Source organism: Cryptotermes secundus, unplaced genomic scaffold (genome assembly GCF_002891405.2).
Source record: "Cryptotermes secundus unplaced genomic scaffold, Csec_1.0 scaffold70, whole genome shotgun sequence".
Classification (NCBI taxonomy): Eukaryota; Metazoa; Arthropoda; class Insecta; order Blattodea; family Kalotermitidae; genus Cryptotermes; species Cryptotermes secundus.
This window is the reverse complement of record NW_019734964.1, coordinates 32,718-50,217: the sequence shown is the minus strand read 5'-3', so window position 1 is coordinate 50,217 and position 17,500 is coordinate 32,718. Positions and strand designations below refer to the sequence as shown.

General features: G+C 37.2%; 1 protein-coding gene across 2 annotated transcripts in view; it reads left to right on the top strand.

Annotated features, from left to right (window-relative positions):
- The window catches only part of LOC111869048 (protein spaetzle 4), a 15,527-nt gene extending 1,030 nt beyond the window's left edge, over positions 1 to 14,497 (top strand). The window contains exons 2-5 of one of the 2 annotated variants that reach the window (XM_023860244.2): positions 6,524 to 6,672; positions 7,916 to 8,647; positions 10,149 to 10,271; positions 10,882 to 14,497. In XM_023860244.2, the coding sequence (XP_023716012.1) occupies positions 6,524 to 6,672; positions 7,916 to 8,647; positions 10,149 to 10,271; positions 10,882 to 11,149 (1,272 nt within the window). In that variant the 3' untranslated portion in view covers positions 11,150 to 14,497. Of the gene's footprint in view, positions 1 to 6,523; positions 6,685 to 7,915; positions 8,648 to 10,148; positions 10,272 to 10,881 lie in introns of those variants that run through there. The other variant, XM_023860245.2, reaches the window with a different exon arrangement.
- Positions 14,498 to 17,500: the final 3,003 nt, after the last annotated feature.

Here is a 17,500-nt window from a genome sequence, read left to right as displayed (position 1 = left end):
ATCCCAGCTTTCCTCTTGAATTTTTGGCAAAAGATGTGCGGCCTATACATGCGTAAATACGGTAGTATGTACGAAATGAGCATGAACTTCGAAGAAAATATTAAAAAGATACATTAAAAGATAATTTGGGAAGACCATGAGGAAGGGGGGGGGTAAAATTAAGAATGCATATTATTTTTTTAATTGCTAGTGGGGTGGGACTAAGTCCTTTGTACTGCGGCCACTTCTGGCCTATTGTACCAGCCCCAGATGATAGGTGAGGGTGATTGTGGAGCAATTGGTGGAATGAAGATTGGCAGGGGAAACCGAAGTACTCGTAGTAAACCTGTCTCAGCGCCACTTTGTCCACCACAAATCCCGCTTGACCAGACCCGGATCGAACCCGGGCCGCCGCTGTGGGAAGCCAGCGACTCACCGCTTGAGCTATGGCGCGGCCCTAAGAATGCATAACTTCATTTTGCAATTCCTTGCAGTCTGGTAGTGAATTGTGGGTACTAAAACAAGACCCTTCTGCGATCACTGATCTATATTTCACTGAGTGATCAGAAGTACTGATGCAAAAAAAAATATTCGGAACAAAACAAATGATAGAAGATACACAAGATGTTCCAATGCAATGGTATATTCATACAGAAATGATGCAATCCTTTTAACGTGAAAAGAATATTTTTATCATCATACTGGAAGATGTTCAAAAAGATAGGCACAATATTTACTTTACTCTACTAATGGTTCATGACTCGATCTTGAATCGGCAGAAGGAGATTAATTGTTATGGCCGATTTGGCATTGAACCGATATATATTTTTTCAAATATTAGGCAGTTTAACAGAGAGCGGTCCGTTTCTTTAAAAGCATGATACATACAAAGTCCAAATTCAGGCCATGTGTTTGAATGTTAAATCTGATATTATAGTGCTGGCATTTGACTGAAAGTTAGTTCCCTGAATGTAAAATTTCAACAGAGGAGCCTGTTTGTACTCTATTTTTTTTAAACACACGGTGTAAAAAGCACAACTTCCTTTTTAAATTTCTAGGCTCTGATATTAGACTAAGAAGCGATATTTATGTGTTAGACTGATTATAACAAGGCAGTCCATTTGGACTCCATTTGTTTAACCAATTTACACACAACCAAATCTAATTTCAGCCTATTTGTCAGAATTGTAAAATCGTAAGTCCGATATCATATAGAATGGAAAATGTTTTTATGATTGACGATGAGGTTGGGTTGTTCGACGCCACTGATATAAATTTAAATTTACTTTATTTTACTGAAAAACGACGGCCTAATTCCAAAACTGAAACTGAATATAATTTTATGAAAGTAATTCTCAGTCTGACAGAAGATCTGAAAAGGATAAGATTATATCGCAGCATACGAGACTGAAGAAGATCAGGCAAATATTAACGACAGATATTATTCAGCATTTATGAGCCGGAATGGCACATTCGGTGTAGCGACTAGCTTAGGGCTGGACGACCGAGAGGTTGGAGTTCGAGTCCCGGTAGGGCCAAGAATTTTCCCTTCTCCAGATCGTCCAGACCGGCTCTGGGGTCAACCCAACCTCCTATATAATGGGTACCGGGGGCTCTTTCCCCGTAGGTAAAGCGGCCGGGGCATGAAACTGATCACTCACCTCCAGCTAGTGCCGAGTTCAAGAAAAATGTGGATCTATATATCCACTCCCCCATACGCCTTCATGGCGTAGTGCTTAATTAGTTATGCACATGGACAACACTACCGTTTGCCTTTATTATTCAACCTTATATTCTTCATTCAACACATTTAAATTCCCTCCAATATAACCAGTTTCTAACATTGGAAAGCCTCCTGAAGATGTCCTAGCTAGGCCGAAGTGTACTGAAAGAACAGGCAATGCAATATTTTAAAGAAACAAAATTAGTTACCCTAGAAGAATAGGACCGCGCCATAGCTCAAGCGGTTAGCCGCTGGCTTCCCATCGCGACGGCCCGGGTTCCATCCCGGGTCTGGTCAAGCGGGATTTGTGGTGGACAAAGTGGCGCTGGGGCAGGTTTTCTCCAAGTACTTCGGTTTCCCCTGCCAATCTTCATTCCACCAATTGCTCCACAATCACCCTCACCTATCATCTGGGGCTGGTACAATAGGCCAGAAGTGGCTGCAGTGCAAGGGACTTAGTCACACCCCGCTAGCAATAAAAAAATTCCCTAGAAGAAACAGAGGTTTATTGAAAACCAGACAAAGTTCAGGGTCATCACTGTGTTCTGAAGTTTCAGGCATTCAAATAGGTACAGATGTCTCCTGGTTCGATTCCAGTCACTAAAACAGAAAATGAAAATGAGAGCCGCTTCTAAAACGAACACATATATAAAACGTATTCAATTAACCTCCAGTCTTATAATCAACTCTATCATGACATGTTCTTTTATAATCTGTTTTGTCATGACAAATTAACAATTATCCAAGAGATTTAAAATATTCATCGTCGTCGTCGTCGTCGTCGTCATCATCATCATCATCATCGTTACAGACAAAACAGCTGTTTTTGAGCCGTCGCTTTCCTTAGAAGATACTTCTACAATTGTCTCGAATTAATCAATCTGGCTTTCACTTATTTGGACTTCACAACAATAATTCTTTGCGGAGCAAGGATAGTCTTGCGTCCAACCCCCAACCTGGAGGACCAACAAATAAAGTCCGTGGCTTTAGTCCGCAAGCGAATTATACCGACCGAGCGACCGCCGTTCATCGGCGAAGTTAGTGCCACAGGTCTCTTTGTCTATTTCCCCCCCCCACAGGATGGCCCAGTTATACCCCTAGACATCGAGTTCCCTTTTCTTCACCTTTTACGACTCGCAGGGCTATGACATTCTAAACCGCTTCCACACTTTTTTTTTTCATTGGCGCTACAGCCCTCATTTGGGCCTAGGCCTACCTCCATGAAACTCCCCGTTTCACTTCGGTTTTACTAGATCGTAGACATACGTTAGGGCTCTTTGGGCGGGTGATCAGCTCGTCGCAAGGCCTCTACCTGTACACAAACACAGAAAAACGCACACAAACATCCATACTCTGAGTGGTATTCGAACCCACGATCCCAGCTTCCGAGCGACCAAAGACAGTGCATGCCTTAGACCGTTCGGCTACCGTGACCGGTCCGCTTCCACATTTAGCGATTTAAATTATTATTATCCCGTACTTCTTTTGGTTTTTTCGGACTTCATCCATCGTCTGGTATGTAAAAGACAAAAGACAACAACGATTCGGAGATTGGATCTCTTTCCAACTGGCCCAATTGAGTACGTTTATTCTTCCCTACCTACCTGAAGACGGAGACAGATCCAGTCTCCGAAACGTCGTTGTCTTTTGTCTTTTATGTACCAGACGATGGATGAAGTCCAAAACAAGCCAAAAGAAGTACAGTATACACCATCGTCAGAATCCTTTCAAGTCTATTTATTATTATCCCCTATGTAACTGTTTCCGTGTTCCATGTATGTGAAGCGCATTACGCTGTATCTAAATAAATACTACGTGAAGTATCATTCACTCCGATCATTTGCCCCCTCAGTTTCTCTGCATTGGCTAGTGAAATAAAATACCCGTTGGCAGAAGTGTTACCATAAATTATGGTTTTAGGTATGTTTTCCTATATTATTTTGTTTGAGCAGATGTTTGTGCGAGATATTAGTCTTCGTCAATCATGTTTGCACTCAGAAAGCGCCCTAATCTGAAGAGGAGACAAAGAAATGCGATCTATAGCATGAAAAATCTCTATGCAACCAAAAATGCGTATTTTTATCTGAAGCAGCGGCTTATTTTCAAGATAATGTGGGCATGAGCTCCTCGCGTATCATTGATAACACCTATCAGCACATGTCAAAGAACATAAAGAGCAAAATGAAAACAGGACGGAGTGACGTCAGATTCAGAATATTGCAGTAGGCTAAGATATTTCACTGTTGTGTTGACTATCTGCTTCTTACTGTAGTGACCTACATTAGGATTTTAAAATATGTCACAAGTGAAAGGCCCATCAGTAAACTAGGGCTCGTGAGACACAGACTTTCAAGTTGGGTGCGACTGGCCTCTACGTGGGAGAGTAGCATCAGGTGTCGCCGAGAAAGACGAGAAATCGGTAATGGGGAAAATGGGGCAATCCTTGTAGTGGGGTACAAGCAAGGGCATCGGGGGCAAATTAAAAGTTGAAAGTGAAAAAAGGTAGCTAAGATGACGGAGAGAAACCTTTGGCGAAACGTCGCAGTTGAATAGTGTGTCTGATCCATATTCGGGATGCTCTGGATTAGTTGGGGTATTCCGAAACATACGTCTATCCCACCCCCACCCCCGGTCCCCCCGGTCAGATCATTGCCGCCGTCTTCCCAACACATCGCTCATAATCATTCTACTATGTAACCCATGCAGTTGACAAAAGGTGTCGTTAAGCAAACGAAAACTGTACGATATGATCATTTTATATAATACATAGAGGAAATAAAAATCGGCCCTCTTTCCTACACCGCCTCCAAAATGATTTGAATTATAAAACTAGTCTCTTGTACCATATAAAGCAGTAAGCTCGCTGACGAAATTAAGAGGAGATTGAACTCGGGTAATGCTTGCTACCATTCAGTCCACAACCTTTTGTCTTCTCGTCTGCTGTCCAAAAACATAAAAATTAGAATATACAAAACTAGAATTTTGCCTGTGGTTCTGTATGGGTGTGAAACTTGGTCTCTGATATTAAGGGAGAAACATAGACTGAGGGTGTTTGAGAGCAGGGTGTTGAGGAGAATATTTGGACCGATGAGGGATGAAGTGACAGGAGGCTGGAGAAAACTGCGTAATGAGGAGCTTCATAACTTGTACTCTTCTCCAAGTATAATTAGAATAATCAAGTCAAGGAGGATGAGGTGGGCAGGGCATGTAGCACGAATGGGGGAGACGAAGAATACATGGGAAAGCCAGAAGGAAAGAGGCCACTGGGAAGACCAAGGCGTAAGTGGGTTGACAATATTAAAATGGATCTTAGAGAGAGAGAGGATGGGTTGGTATGGATTGGATTGATCTTGCTCAGTATAGGGACCAGTGGAGGGCTCATGTGAACACGGTAATGAACCTCGGGGTTCCATAAAATTCTGACAAATTCTTGAGTAGCTGCAGAATTGGCGGCTCCTCAAGAAGTGCTCAGCTCCATGAGTAAGTAAGTAAGTAAGCTCGCTGAGGACCATTTCCTTTATCAAGCAACCCGCCTGTTGCATTGTCGGAAATTACGTCGTTATTACGGCTATAATTTTCTTTGGTAAAATTATCCTTATAATGTGTGGGAAGCAATTAGTGATGCACGTCAGACTTTTGAATAATAGACAAATAAAGATTGCTGCCTTCTGGGAGAGACCCCGTGTTGTCTCGCAAATCGCTCCCGAGTTTCGGAGGAATGTGCTCCCTCTGTCTTTAGGGTGATTGAGGCAGGACGTTCCTATGAAACGACTCTAACGAATCACTAGACTACACGATGTCACATCAAAGAAGAATTGAAATCACGGCTGTGAGAACACCGAACACTCAACAATTGGATGAGTTTCATGAAATTGTATGAATTGCTCAACATTATGTACATTTTTATTGTGGAGGGTTCGATCTTTTGCGATAACGCCATATACGTAAATCAATGAAGGTCAGTAGTCGTTTTGACGTAACATTTTTGCCCCAGTCCTCAGGCTCGAAGTGTAAACCAACCAAGAGACCATAATGAAGCAGGAAATAACCATATCTATGCCGCCTTGCTCTTTGACCATGAAGATAAGAGCGATATGTTCCTCTGAAACGTCTGTTGACTTTCACCACTCTACATGATGTTATATCCCAGCAGATAGAATTCTTCATAAACAGGGCCATGAGAACCTCAATTCCCATGTATTTATTTTGATTAAAATTTGAAGCTATCATTCTTGGGAGCACAAACCTAGATGGTTACTAAAAAAATATTAGTATACACACAATTTCGTAAATCTGCTTAGAGAGAATTTGAATTATGTATAATGATAAGTACATGTTAGTATGAAGAATATATACATACATGTACATTGTAATATATTGTTGAGACAGAATCGTTCCAAAATCCTTAGATATTGCAATTTAACCTAGTGTATATTTCTACACCCTTTTGACATTTGTTATATTATTCTTTTCTTGCCAAAAGGAATATTGTTCCTAGCCTCACAAATACTTGATTCTTCTCCCATTTAATTTGAGATCCTGGCCCCACAAATACTAGTACCATCTAGATCATTAGACAGTCACTAGATTCTTGTTGACTACTTGCACTTTCAACTTCTGTGTTATGTTTTGAGGCCTGGTTACTATTAGAAGTGATACCACTCTAGTGCCATAATACAATTGGAGAACAGATTTAAATTTTAGTCCCAGCATTTAATCAATCATTTTCAGGTATTTTATATATGTGATGTTATATTAAAATTAATGTTCATATCTCAGACTCAGACCTATTCACTGACGACAAACATCTTGCTGTTGCAGCTGACACTTAGTCTGATAATGTCTGGTTATGGATATGATGGGTACACCTCCTGTTCACGACCTTACCGTATGTCGAAAGCTCAGGCAGCACTTCCATGTGATTTTCAGCTGCAAACATGGTGCACTATCCCAGGAAGTGCCTACCCTTGGTGAGTGATCTTGTAAGTAACATCCACTGCTACCATATTGCATCATTTGTATCAACACTGAAACGAAAATTTAACAGATCATTCATCTTACTTTCATATAATCATACCTGTCTATCTGCAAGTTTAATCTAACAAATCACTTAACAGAGTTGATCTAATTTTGTGCTGGAGATCTGTGCTGAAAGTTTTCGAGGAAGGTAATATTTGTGCATATTTATGCACCATTACCCTTATTTTACATTAAGCTCAAATCCAACTTTACAAGTTTTCTAAAAAATGAGCACATTTCACAAAATATAGATACTATTAGAGTATTCAGGGTCTTCATTGTTTTATTTTTATGTATCCTTTGTAAATACCTAAGGATTAAAATATTCAAAACAGTAATTTTATATGTAGTTTTATATGGATGTTAAACTTGGTCTCCCACTCTGAGAGAAGAATGTAGGTTGAAGATACTGGCTTGTGGAAGTAAATTTGTTAAAGTGAATACCTCAACCCCGCCAAAAAAGAACAAGTAAGTGGAGGATATGGGACATTACATAGTGAGGAGCTTCAAAATTTATACTTAACTCTAAATATTAAACGCAGAAGGTGGGTGTGACATGTTACATACACAGCAAATTTAAAATTCCATATAAAATTTTTGTAAGAAATGCAAAAGGAAGAGACATGTGGGAGATCAAGGCACAAATGGAAAGAAACTGGTAACATAAAAATGAAATAAGGTGTCATGTCTGATGCTGGATTGAATGAATCTCTCTAATTTTTCAATTTATAGGAAACTGTTGCATATTTATCAAAGTCTCAGATATTTTTATTTCAAAATTTTAAATTTTAAAATTGTTCACTGCCATAAAATTGAAATTCATTAAAGCTTTTCTTCATTAAGTTGTGTCTGCTTATGATCGAAAGTGACTGGAGCTATTTCAGTGTGATGAGAGGTCAAATTAAACACTAAACTCTGTTACTCTCTCTCTCTCTCTCACACACACACACACACACACAGATATATATATATATGGTTTCCTCCTTTAGCATATTCAACCAATCACTCCTCCTAACATACACTTGGACAACCAGATGAATGCATCTTCAATGTGCTTTTCAGTAATGGTCTGTCACAGTGCACTACAGTGTGTTCTTTGAACCAAAATAATATGTTTTATTCCTTCATGGAATGATATTTAGGCAATGTTTAAGTGGTTTTAATATCATGAACTAAAACAGTGATTTTTTTCAGGCGTGCTGTACGACGATTTGTTCATGAAAACCAAGGACTAATGAGAAGAATGTATGGAGATCAGAGGCACATTTCGGTCCTCCGAGCAGAAATTGAGTCCAATGATGTAGAATATTTGAATGAATGGAAATTCCAAGAGGATGTGCGGAGACGTTACACTACAACAACGCCTCAATCTACAACAGCTTCTGCAGAACACATCACAAACCCCTACTTTAGACCTGCATCAACCACTGACTCTACACCAAAACTCAAATCTACTTCAAAGTCCCAACAGATTGAATCAGGTTATGCCAAAAATTCTAATCCAGTAACTACAGAAGTTGACAACAATAATTCTGTTGCGAATAAGATATATGAATCTACTTCAAATACTGCAACATCTGAAGCTCCTTCCAGCACAACAGTGCAGACAACCAGTGAACAAACAACTGTCAATCTGTCTACTATTTCAAATATCGTTGCATCAGAGAAAACTCTGAATACTGCAGCAGACATAACACAGCTTCATGAGACAAGCACCACACCTTGTACCAGTACAGAGCAAACAGAAACATCCACTGCAGAGCCTCCAACAGCCACGACTATAGAATTTACAAGTGATGAAAGCACTGCTGCCATAACACACACTGAGAAAATTTTTGAATCACAGCTCTTTCAGGATTCAAAAGAGCAGCAAACAGACAGCAGTAGTCAATCGACCCCAACCGGAGTTGTCAAACTAAGGGGAGTGTAAGTATTCCATAAAGCAGCATGGTCACTCCCAAAGTTACAAACATTGCAGAGTAATAAACATTTTTTTTTGTTACAATCACTTATGCATATTCATATATACTCTTCAATTTATGGATATCTAAGGAATCACTGTTCAAATACATTTGTATCTTTCCTTGTCATGCTGCTGATACAACCGACTCCAGTGTGCAGTGTCCCTTGCCATTTCTCATTGCTCTTCACTCTGCTATTGGTTTACTCATTTAAATGTTAATGTGTGTGGGAAAATAAATATGAAATTATAGTACATAATGGTTTCCAGTAGTGTATTGTGTTCATAACTCGGAGAGATACTGTATCTATGCAGTCAGTATGAAATAATCCTTTTATTAACATTTTTGTGCATTACCTGCACAAAGTGAACACCTAATGAAGTTACTTACCTCTGTGTATTTGTATGTTTCATCTTATGTACTATTTGAGTGAGGTGAATGAAATTTACTATGGGAGGTCTACACTAAAAGTTGACATTAAAATTTCATTTGTAATTACACTGCTCTACTGGGAATTTTACTTTATATTGAACTTAAAGTATGTTTATCAGTTCCTCAAAATTTACTCACTGTGCAGAACATGGCTACTTGACATAAAATCTCATTAAGACCTGAGATCTGACAATTTAAAGTGTTTGTTTCTTCCATAAGAATGTAACTTACTAAAACCTGGAGAAAGAGGTAATAACATTAGCGTAGTTGGCTGAGGGGCTATGCTACAAGCCGGAAGGTCATGGTTTCAAGTCCCGAGGAGTTCATTGGATTTTTTTCAATTGACCTAATCCTTCCAGCCGCACTATGGCCCTGGGGTCGACTCAGCCTCTAACAGAAATGAGTACCAGGAATTAATCAAATAATTTTCCTGGAGAGTAAAGCGCGGCCCGCGAGTAAGGCTGACAACTTTACCGCCATCTTTGAGCCTATTGTCTAGATAATGTGGGACCTTCAACGTCTTACAAACCTATGGGCCTTCACGGCCTGGTACAGGGATAGCTTTACTTTTTTTTTTACTTACAGTATATTTATGTCATCTTAAGGTTTTTACTGATCATTAAATTATCAACCCATAACATCACACTTTTACCTTATTATTCTTATTTTAGTAGGATACATTTGGCTATGCATACATACACATATACACATACATATACATTTCATAAATCCAACATTCGTCCATCAACAGGCGAATATGACACATATCAAGAGATGTACGTTTCACAATGCAACTTTAGAAAAAGAGACATTAAACGATAATATAAACACAGCAGATAAACGTCAAAGTAAGTACAAAATCTAGTAAAACAAAAAGTACAAACGACTAAAAAGCTAAACATGATTAAAAAACTTATAAAAAAGGAACTAATAATTTGATATAAACTCTTCTGCAAAATAAAATACACGTGTAAGATAATTCCTTAAATCAAGCTTAAAAAATTGCTAAATTTAAACTAATGTGTTTGTTCTAGAAATGCTTGTCCTGTGAAAGAGGAAGTTGTTGCACCATTTTGGGCCAACAACACTCGTGGGGAGGTTCTTGCCTTGCTGAATTTATATCCATTTGAGCAATATGTCCACTGGGAAAAATGCACGTGAGTTTTAAACATTTTTCATCTTGTTTGCATTCATAATTAGTAGCATTTGCTGCCCCATCTTCCAACAGAAAGAGAAAAATTATATACTGAGTTTCATAAATTTTACTCATTGCCTGATATTATTAAGAGGATTGAATAAAGAATGGGCAGTACACGTAGCATGTATCTCATTAATTTGATTATTTGGGAAAGGGTTAAATATGTTAGGTGTATTATCAAACATATACAGACATATTCATTTACATTTTTCACTTGGCTGATACAGTAGCTACAACGAGCTTCACAAATATTAACCCAAGACCTCATCAGGATGAGAGAAGTGGGGTTGCAGAGAAGCTGTCTCTTTGCCTCCAATACTATTTTCTTCTTATGTGTACGATAACAATGTTGCTTGCGTGATTCACTCCATCTGGTTTAGAATATTTCCACCTTTATTAAAAACTGGTCTATTCCTGTTTTTGACATAGCTTCCTTACTTATTTAATGAAATTAGAGGAATAATATAATCACATGAAGAGGATTATGCTTTCAGAGTATGTGTCAAATAATGTTAACAAGGTGCTTGATATGAGAGCACACAGAATAAATGCAGTTTTCTTTATTGCAGTTTTGAGTACAAACAGATGTTCTGTCGTGAAGGGTGCCGCTGTGAACAACAGTATCGATTGCATCGACTGCTGGCATATGATCCAAATAATGAGTGTCGAGGCATATTTTCTGACTGGTTCAAGTTTCCATCATGCTGTGTGTGTCGGTGCTATGATCTACCAGTTGAATTCCAGATAACATCACGTAGTCCACGCTCACAGCCTCCAACATGGAACCTCTACAACAGTGTACCGCCAGATTGGTACAGGCTGGCTAATACAGGATAAAGTGCTCCTTTTGTTACAAACAATCTGAAGCCCACCGCACATTTATGTTACACCGAAAGGGATGGAGTTATTGCAGCACAGTTCTATACAAAATTCCTGGCCACATATATGTTCATCAGTAGTAGTGTACCCATTGTGAAATCTCTTGCAACAGCGTTTTTCATGAAAGTTTAGTGTGGTGAGCATAAACATTAAGAATGGGATAATGAAATATGTGCTAAATGAATTTTAAATTTTTTAACTTTTTTATGGGGATTACAGTGCATTCACATTGTGGCTGATAAGGCTCGTGAAGGATTTATTTACAAGTAAGTGGAAGTCTTGTACTTATAAATATTAATGGCACAGATATTTGAAATAATGGTCCCAGTATATTTAGGGAACTAAGTCCTTTAGCAGAATATCTCCCATAAGAGGGCACAATTCTGGAGAAGGATTACAGTTAGTTTGTATAAAGTTTAAATGTAAAGTGACATAAGACTGAAGGTCCTGTGTTAACCATGGTGTTTGGTCCTTTTCTTCAGTAGTGTACACTATTTTACAGTTATTATTTCTAAAACAGGAATTATCATTATTGAAACTATGTGTATATATGATCACAGTCTACAGTGTATGGATAATCACAGTCAATGTAAAGAAAGTCTACTCACAAACATCAGTGAACTTCATAACATTCATTCATTCATTCACTATTAATTGCTATCGTTTTTATTGAGAAGTCAGAGTACATGGAAAGCCAATGATAGAACAAAAATTTTGATAATGTGAAAGCTGTAACTAAAATTCATAACAATTTTCATGTGAAATAGCAAGTAATGCATCCATTCAGCATCAACAGAGATGGTTATAATCTTAACTTCATGAAAAGTGGGCTTTTTGTGCATAAATGGAAGGAATATTTGATTGTGCCTAATTAAACGTGGCCAGCAGTAATACAGTTGCTACCAAACATTATGCAATGTCTGGACTGTGAGATATGTTTGCATGTTGTGTGACCTTTTACACATAAGTTGTTTAAATATTAGTTTATCCAGTAGGTGGCTGTAGAATCTAGTGAAATTCTCAGATTACAAAAGAAGAGCTGAGGTATTGGTTATTTTCTTGAACTACCTTTAAGAGTGTTAAGAACTTCTTTTTTTAATTAATGCAAATACCATGATCTGAGTTCATAAGTTGGCTATATTAATGGCTAACCATATATTTTGATGCAAGAAAGTAAGACTTTACACAGATAATGACTAAGGTGATGAAAAAATTCATATTCTTTACTGGATTTGAAGAATTATATCGATTTGAAGGGGTTCAACAATTCCAGGTAGTGACAGTCCTCATATATTCAGCTGAAGTGAACAAAAACTCAGTCAAAACAGTATTATAGCAGATTGTATTGAAGGCAGTATAGTATTTTAGATTCCATAAATAAATAAATAAATGTTGAATTAAAATGGATGCTTACTTTCAAAATATACAGATAATTCAAGACAAAAGTGAAGATTCTGTGAAGGTAGTATATATGCTTGAATGGTTTTGAAGCTGGATTAGGTTAAGCCTTGTGCTATATACACTGCTGGCTGAAGCTATGCTGTGCAGAATACTCTGTATAGAAATTGCAGTAAGAGAGAAAATGCATTTCAAGAGAAACAACATCAAATGACTTGTAATTCAGAAGTATCAGGAAGTGACATGTGAAAAGTATCACCTGAGGAATTCAGATGCATTTGGCTTTCATATCATATATGCTATTCTTTCATAACTGCAGTTTTATTGTTTGCATTGTCATGGAAGAAACGGTACACATGGAGTTGAGTTAAATCTATAAGTGTTGATGGTCCAACTTTCAAAGGTATTAATGTGAAGAACAAGGTAAGTGTATTTCTTTCTATTTCTCACCCTCTGCTATTTTGAATTGCCTATTCAAAGCAGTCATCTGACAAATCAACATTCCCTAAAAGACATGAAAGTGAAATAAAAGCTGTGTGGGTTCTCAAGTTAGTAGTTCAACATGAAAATATATCAAGCTTGGCACTGCATGGAACTAAGTGGTTAGCTTCATTCTTTGGATGCTTTATTTCTGAGGAAAGAAACCACTGTATTCACTGGGTAAAAAATTGAATAGATCCCAGAGCTAGCCTGCTTGTGATGGCAAAATGAAGCATTTGTGTGAAAGAAAAGCTGGGAGTAGAAAGTGAAGTAATTCAAATTGCATTTTATATTTCTTTGCTAGGCTGCTTCCACATTTTTCAGTAGTAGAAAGTCCATTTTGTTTTCATATTGATAGAATATATTTGTGAATTGCTTTTTGCAAGTATGCAATTTATTACAAAAGTAAAATATCTAAGAACTGAAAATAAATTTTATTATGCGTAGCAGGAAGCTGCAACACACATTCCTTAGAAATATGATTTGCAAATACATTGCAGTAATATGTACCTCAGAACATACATGTGATACTACAAACTTATTTCCATATTTTTAATATTTAATAGCATTCTGTAAAAGTGGAAGGATGTCTCAGGCATTTATTTTTAATTCCTCCATAAATACCTGTGAAAGAAAAATATTATATATCTCAGAGTTTGATCACTGAACAATTTCAGGTTTCCTGCTTTAACAAAATGAAATGGACTCATGATATGCGTAAAGAAAATTAAAACATGAATTTCTTACAAACAATACTGCCTGCTCTAATATAGTTAAAGAGTTCTACTTACTATGCATGTTCTTTATGACATACATGTAAACATATTATTTACAAATTTACCTTGGCCAACTTGTGACAACCACAATACTGCATATTAATGCTTATGACAGATCAACATTAATAATCTATTCTTTATTCTTTTCCTGCTACATCCATTGCTAAAGTAAGATTTGTTAGGAATAATAAGGAATTCTTTTACTATAGTGTCCTTAGAGTATGGGACTGCATTGCATCTCTGTCAACATACTTTTAAAGGTTTAAATTCCTTTGGTTTTCTAAAGGTCTTCTTTCTCACAAGATCGTCTGTAAATATGGACAGTAGTGATTTTGTAAGATTCTGGTACTGAGATATGGCAAGTATGTGGGAACTTTCAACATTGCTGTCAAAAAGTGAACCTTTAAAATACTAAAAACAGAATATTGAATTTTTGTATGGTAAAGCCAATACAGTTTATCTAAGCTGTACAGTTTTCTTATTTGAAGACCATTCAGTTCTTTTTTAAGATGCTGTTTCAATGCACTAGAAAAGAGACCTTGTTACATGTGAATACTAACAGTATTGTTTAAAAAACAGAGGAAGCTTTTAGTGATAGTGTCTTCTGCGTGTCATCTCTCTGGATTTGAAATAAATAATACTTAAAAGGAAAGGTCTATGTATCACCCTACCAACTGTTTTTGACAATTCTTACTATATTTTACAGAATTTGCACCTCACTAAATTCATTAATAGCACATACTTTTGTCTGTCTTCTGTCTAAGAACTTAAAAATTAAATTATGTAAATATATATTACTTTTTACTATAGAACTTAAACTGTAAAACTCACTCTGAATAAAGAATATAAAGATAGACATATCTGAGAACAAAGTGCTATAGAAAATATTCAGATGTGAAAAAGAGTAAGTACACAACACAACAAGAAGTTGCACCTTCAAGATTGCCTCTGGAAATTAAATGTTTAATCAGTGCAACAGAATGCTGAAATGTAATGGAGAAAATAAAATAGTGATGGACTTCACGATTTGTACTATGCAACGTTATTAAAGTGGATTAGATGGAGAGGACATGAGAAATCCACACAAATGTTTGACTGGAAAGTCTCATAGGAAGAGATCATTTGTGAAGATGAGACATATGTAGAAGGTTAACAGGAAAAGAAATTTGAAGAAATATGTGTGAAAAGCTGGACTAGTTTTAAGCAGCTAGTGATATGATCCAATGGAAAACTTTTTTTAAAAAGGAGTAACCTTTGGGTTTCATACCAGCAGGGAATTTCTTGACCAGCTAAATAACCATCAGCTTTTCAAGAAACAACATACACCAAGGAATTAATTATTATAGAACTTGTTAGATCCTATTTAGCAACCGGAACAAATAGTATTCAGACCATGTAATTGATGATGATGATGATGATGATGATGATGGATCCCTCCAACTTTTTATCATATACATTCACATCTCTGCTCCACTAAAATAGCTGCATGATTTGAGCATCTGTTATGTATGGTTGACCACCAATGGGTTTAGTGTTGTGTATAGAACTCTGTTTAGCTACATAATAAAATTCTTCCTGCAGCTTTTTATAATATGGAAAGCATGCATGACCTACTGGCCTGTCATGCCAAGTGGGGCAAACCGACCCAAGTCAACAGCTGAAGACTGCAAAACTCAAACAATAGTAATCAACAACACTAACAAGAATAATCAACAAAGTAAACCAATATCTATGAATATGTTGGGTGATGAACTGAACATTTAAGAATTATTAAAGCTGGTACTAGGTGAAAGTAAGGTTGTCCCTGCACTTGGTTAAGCGACACATGATAAGTTATGGGGAAATAGAGGTAAAACTTCACATATTAACTTTGGCACTAGGTGGAAGTGAGTGGTCACTTCATATAATAGTAGTTCACCCCAGGGGAAAGCATCTGTAGTACAGACAGGATAGGAGGCAGGGTGGGACCTAGAGCTGATGTGGATGTGGTAGAGAAGAGAGAGACCTCTTACACTTTTCAGGAATTAAACTCAGAATCCTCAGTCATCCAGCCCATAGCTGGTCACTATGACTGAGCTATCCTGATTCCAAAGGGGAAATAAAGAAAGGAACTGAATATTTATTTATTGAATTAAAGAATAGATGAATATAAATGGTTAACCCACTTGAACAGAATGGATAATTACAGATTGCTAAATGCTGTACAAAGATATAGGAAAATCATTCAAGAGAAGGTTATTAAATTGAAACAGGTTTAATCCATAAAAGGTATAGGAAGAAAGAAGAGTAAAATTTAACACTGTAAGCAGACCCTCTATCTGACAAGTGTTAGGGCAGAAAAGGGCACTATCTTGGTAATAATATAAAAACAGATGGAGCATGGAACTGACCATTGGCCTTTAGGCTTCTCATACACTTAATATGAATAACTTAAATGAGCTTCCAGTGTATTTTTTATATTTATGTGAAGTATTTGGTTGTATATATTTTGTGTTATGACTTATGCCACATCCTATGTTCATTCTTTACTAACTCTAGATCCAGAGAAAGAAATGTAATATATGTATGCATACATGTATTACTGACTTCTAGAATTACTGTGAATCAGAAATTCTATCACACAGGTAATAAATGGTAAATTGGTGATGGAGGGTACATACAGATCATACAGAATATGAGGAACCTACATGTACCCTCAGTGACATTTTTCACAAACACACATAATTTCTTGATATAGAAATCTTAACGTAACTGTAATACTGTAACTGCAAAACCTGCTTAAGTGCCACTTTATCCACTGTTATCCAACATTGACTACTCTGGGGCTGAACCTGAGCCCCTGTGGTGTGAAGCCATTAACTAGCTGCTTGAGTGATGGCATGACCAATAGATGAAGTTGATGACTAGTTTCAGTCTTCAAGTATACATTTGATAGTCTGATGAGCCCCACAACTGGTATGGACATGATGATGATAGGAAATGCTGTTTCACTGCCTTTCATCAAACTCAGCACCCCCACTACCAACCATACTACTACCATCACTGTCAGTACTGTTACTACTGCTAATACTGCTACTACTTATGGGCATTGGCAGGAGGGTGAAGGCAGGCATCGCTCCTTGGATTCTTGGGAAAAATAAGAAAATATGTCAAATGTTAATAACAAGAATTAAGAGTATTTAAAATAAATAGTATTTTATTGCAAATACTTCAGGTTGATCAACAAAAATTGAATAGCTGAACCCATTGCAAAAACTGATGGTGCCAGCTGGTCAAGGTACATTTAATTTTCATGATGAGGGTTGAAATTTTATTCGTGTTACATGTATATGGCAACAAGCAGGTGGCTCATCAAAGAGGAGAGACAAAAATCATTTGTTTCTTCCTTTCCTTTGTTCCTTTTGTACCTTTTATTTCCTAATTCCCCATGATCTCTTTCCTTTCCTTTCATTTATCCATCCTATCCTAATTCCTCTCCTCCTTTCTTCCTTCTTCTCCTTCACAATAAATCAGTTCCCTCGTCACTGTTCTTCTCTTCCTGTTTCTCTTTATCTCCTCCAGTTCTGTCTTCAGTATTTCTTTCCATCACATTTGCCCGTCTTATTGTCACGTCTCTTCTCCTCTTTCCTCTACCACTCCTTCAGGTTGTAACGTG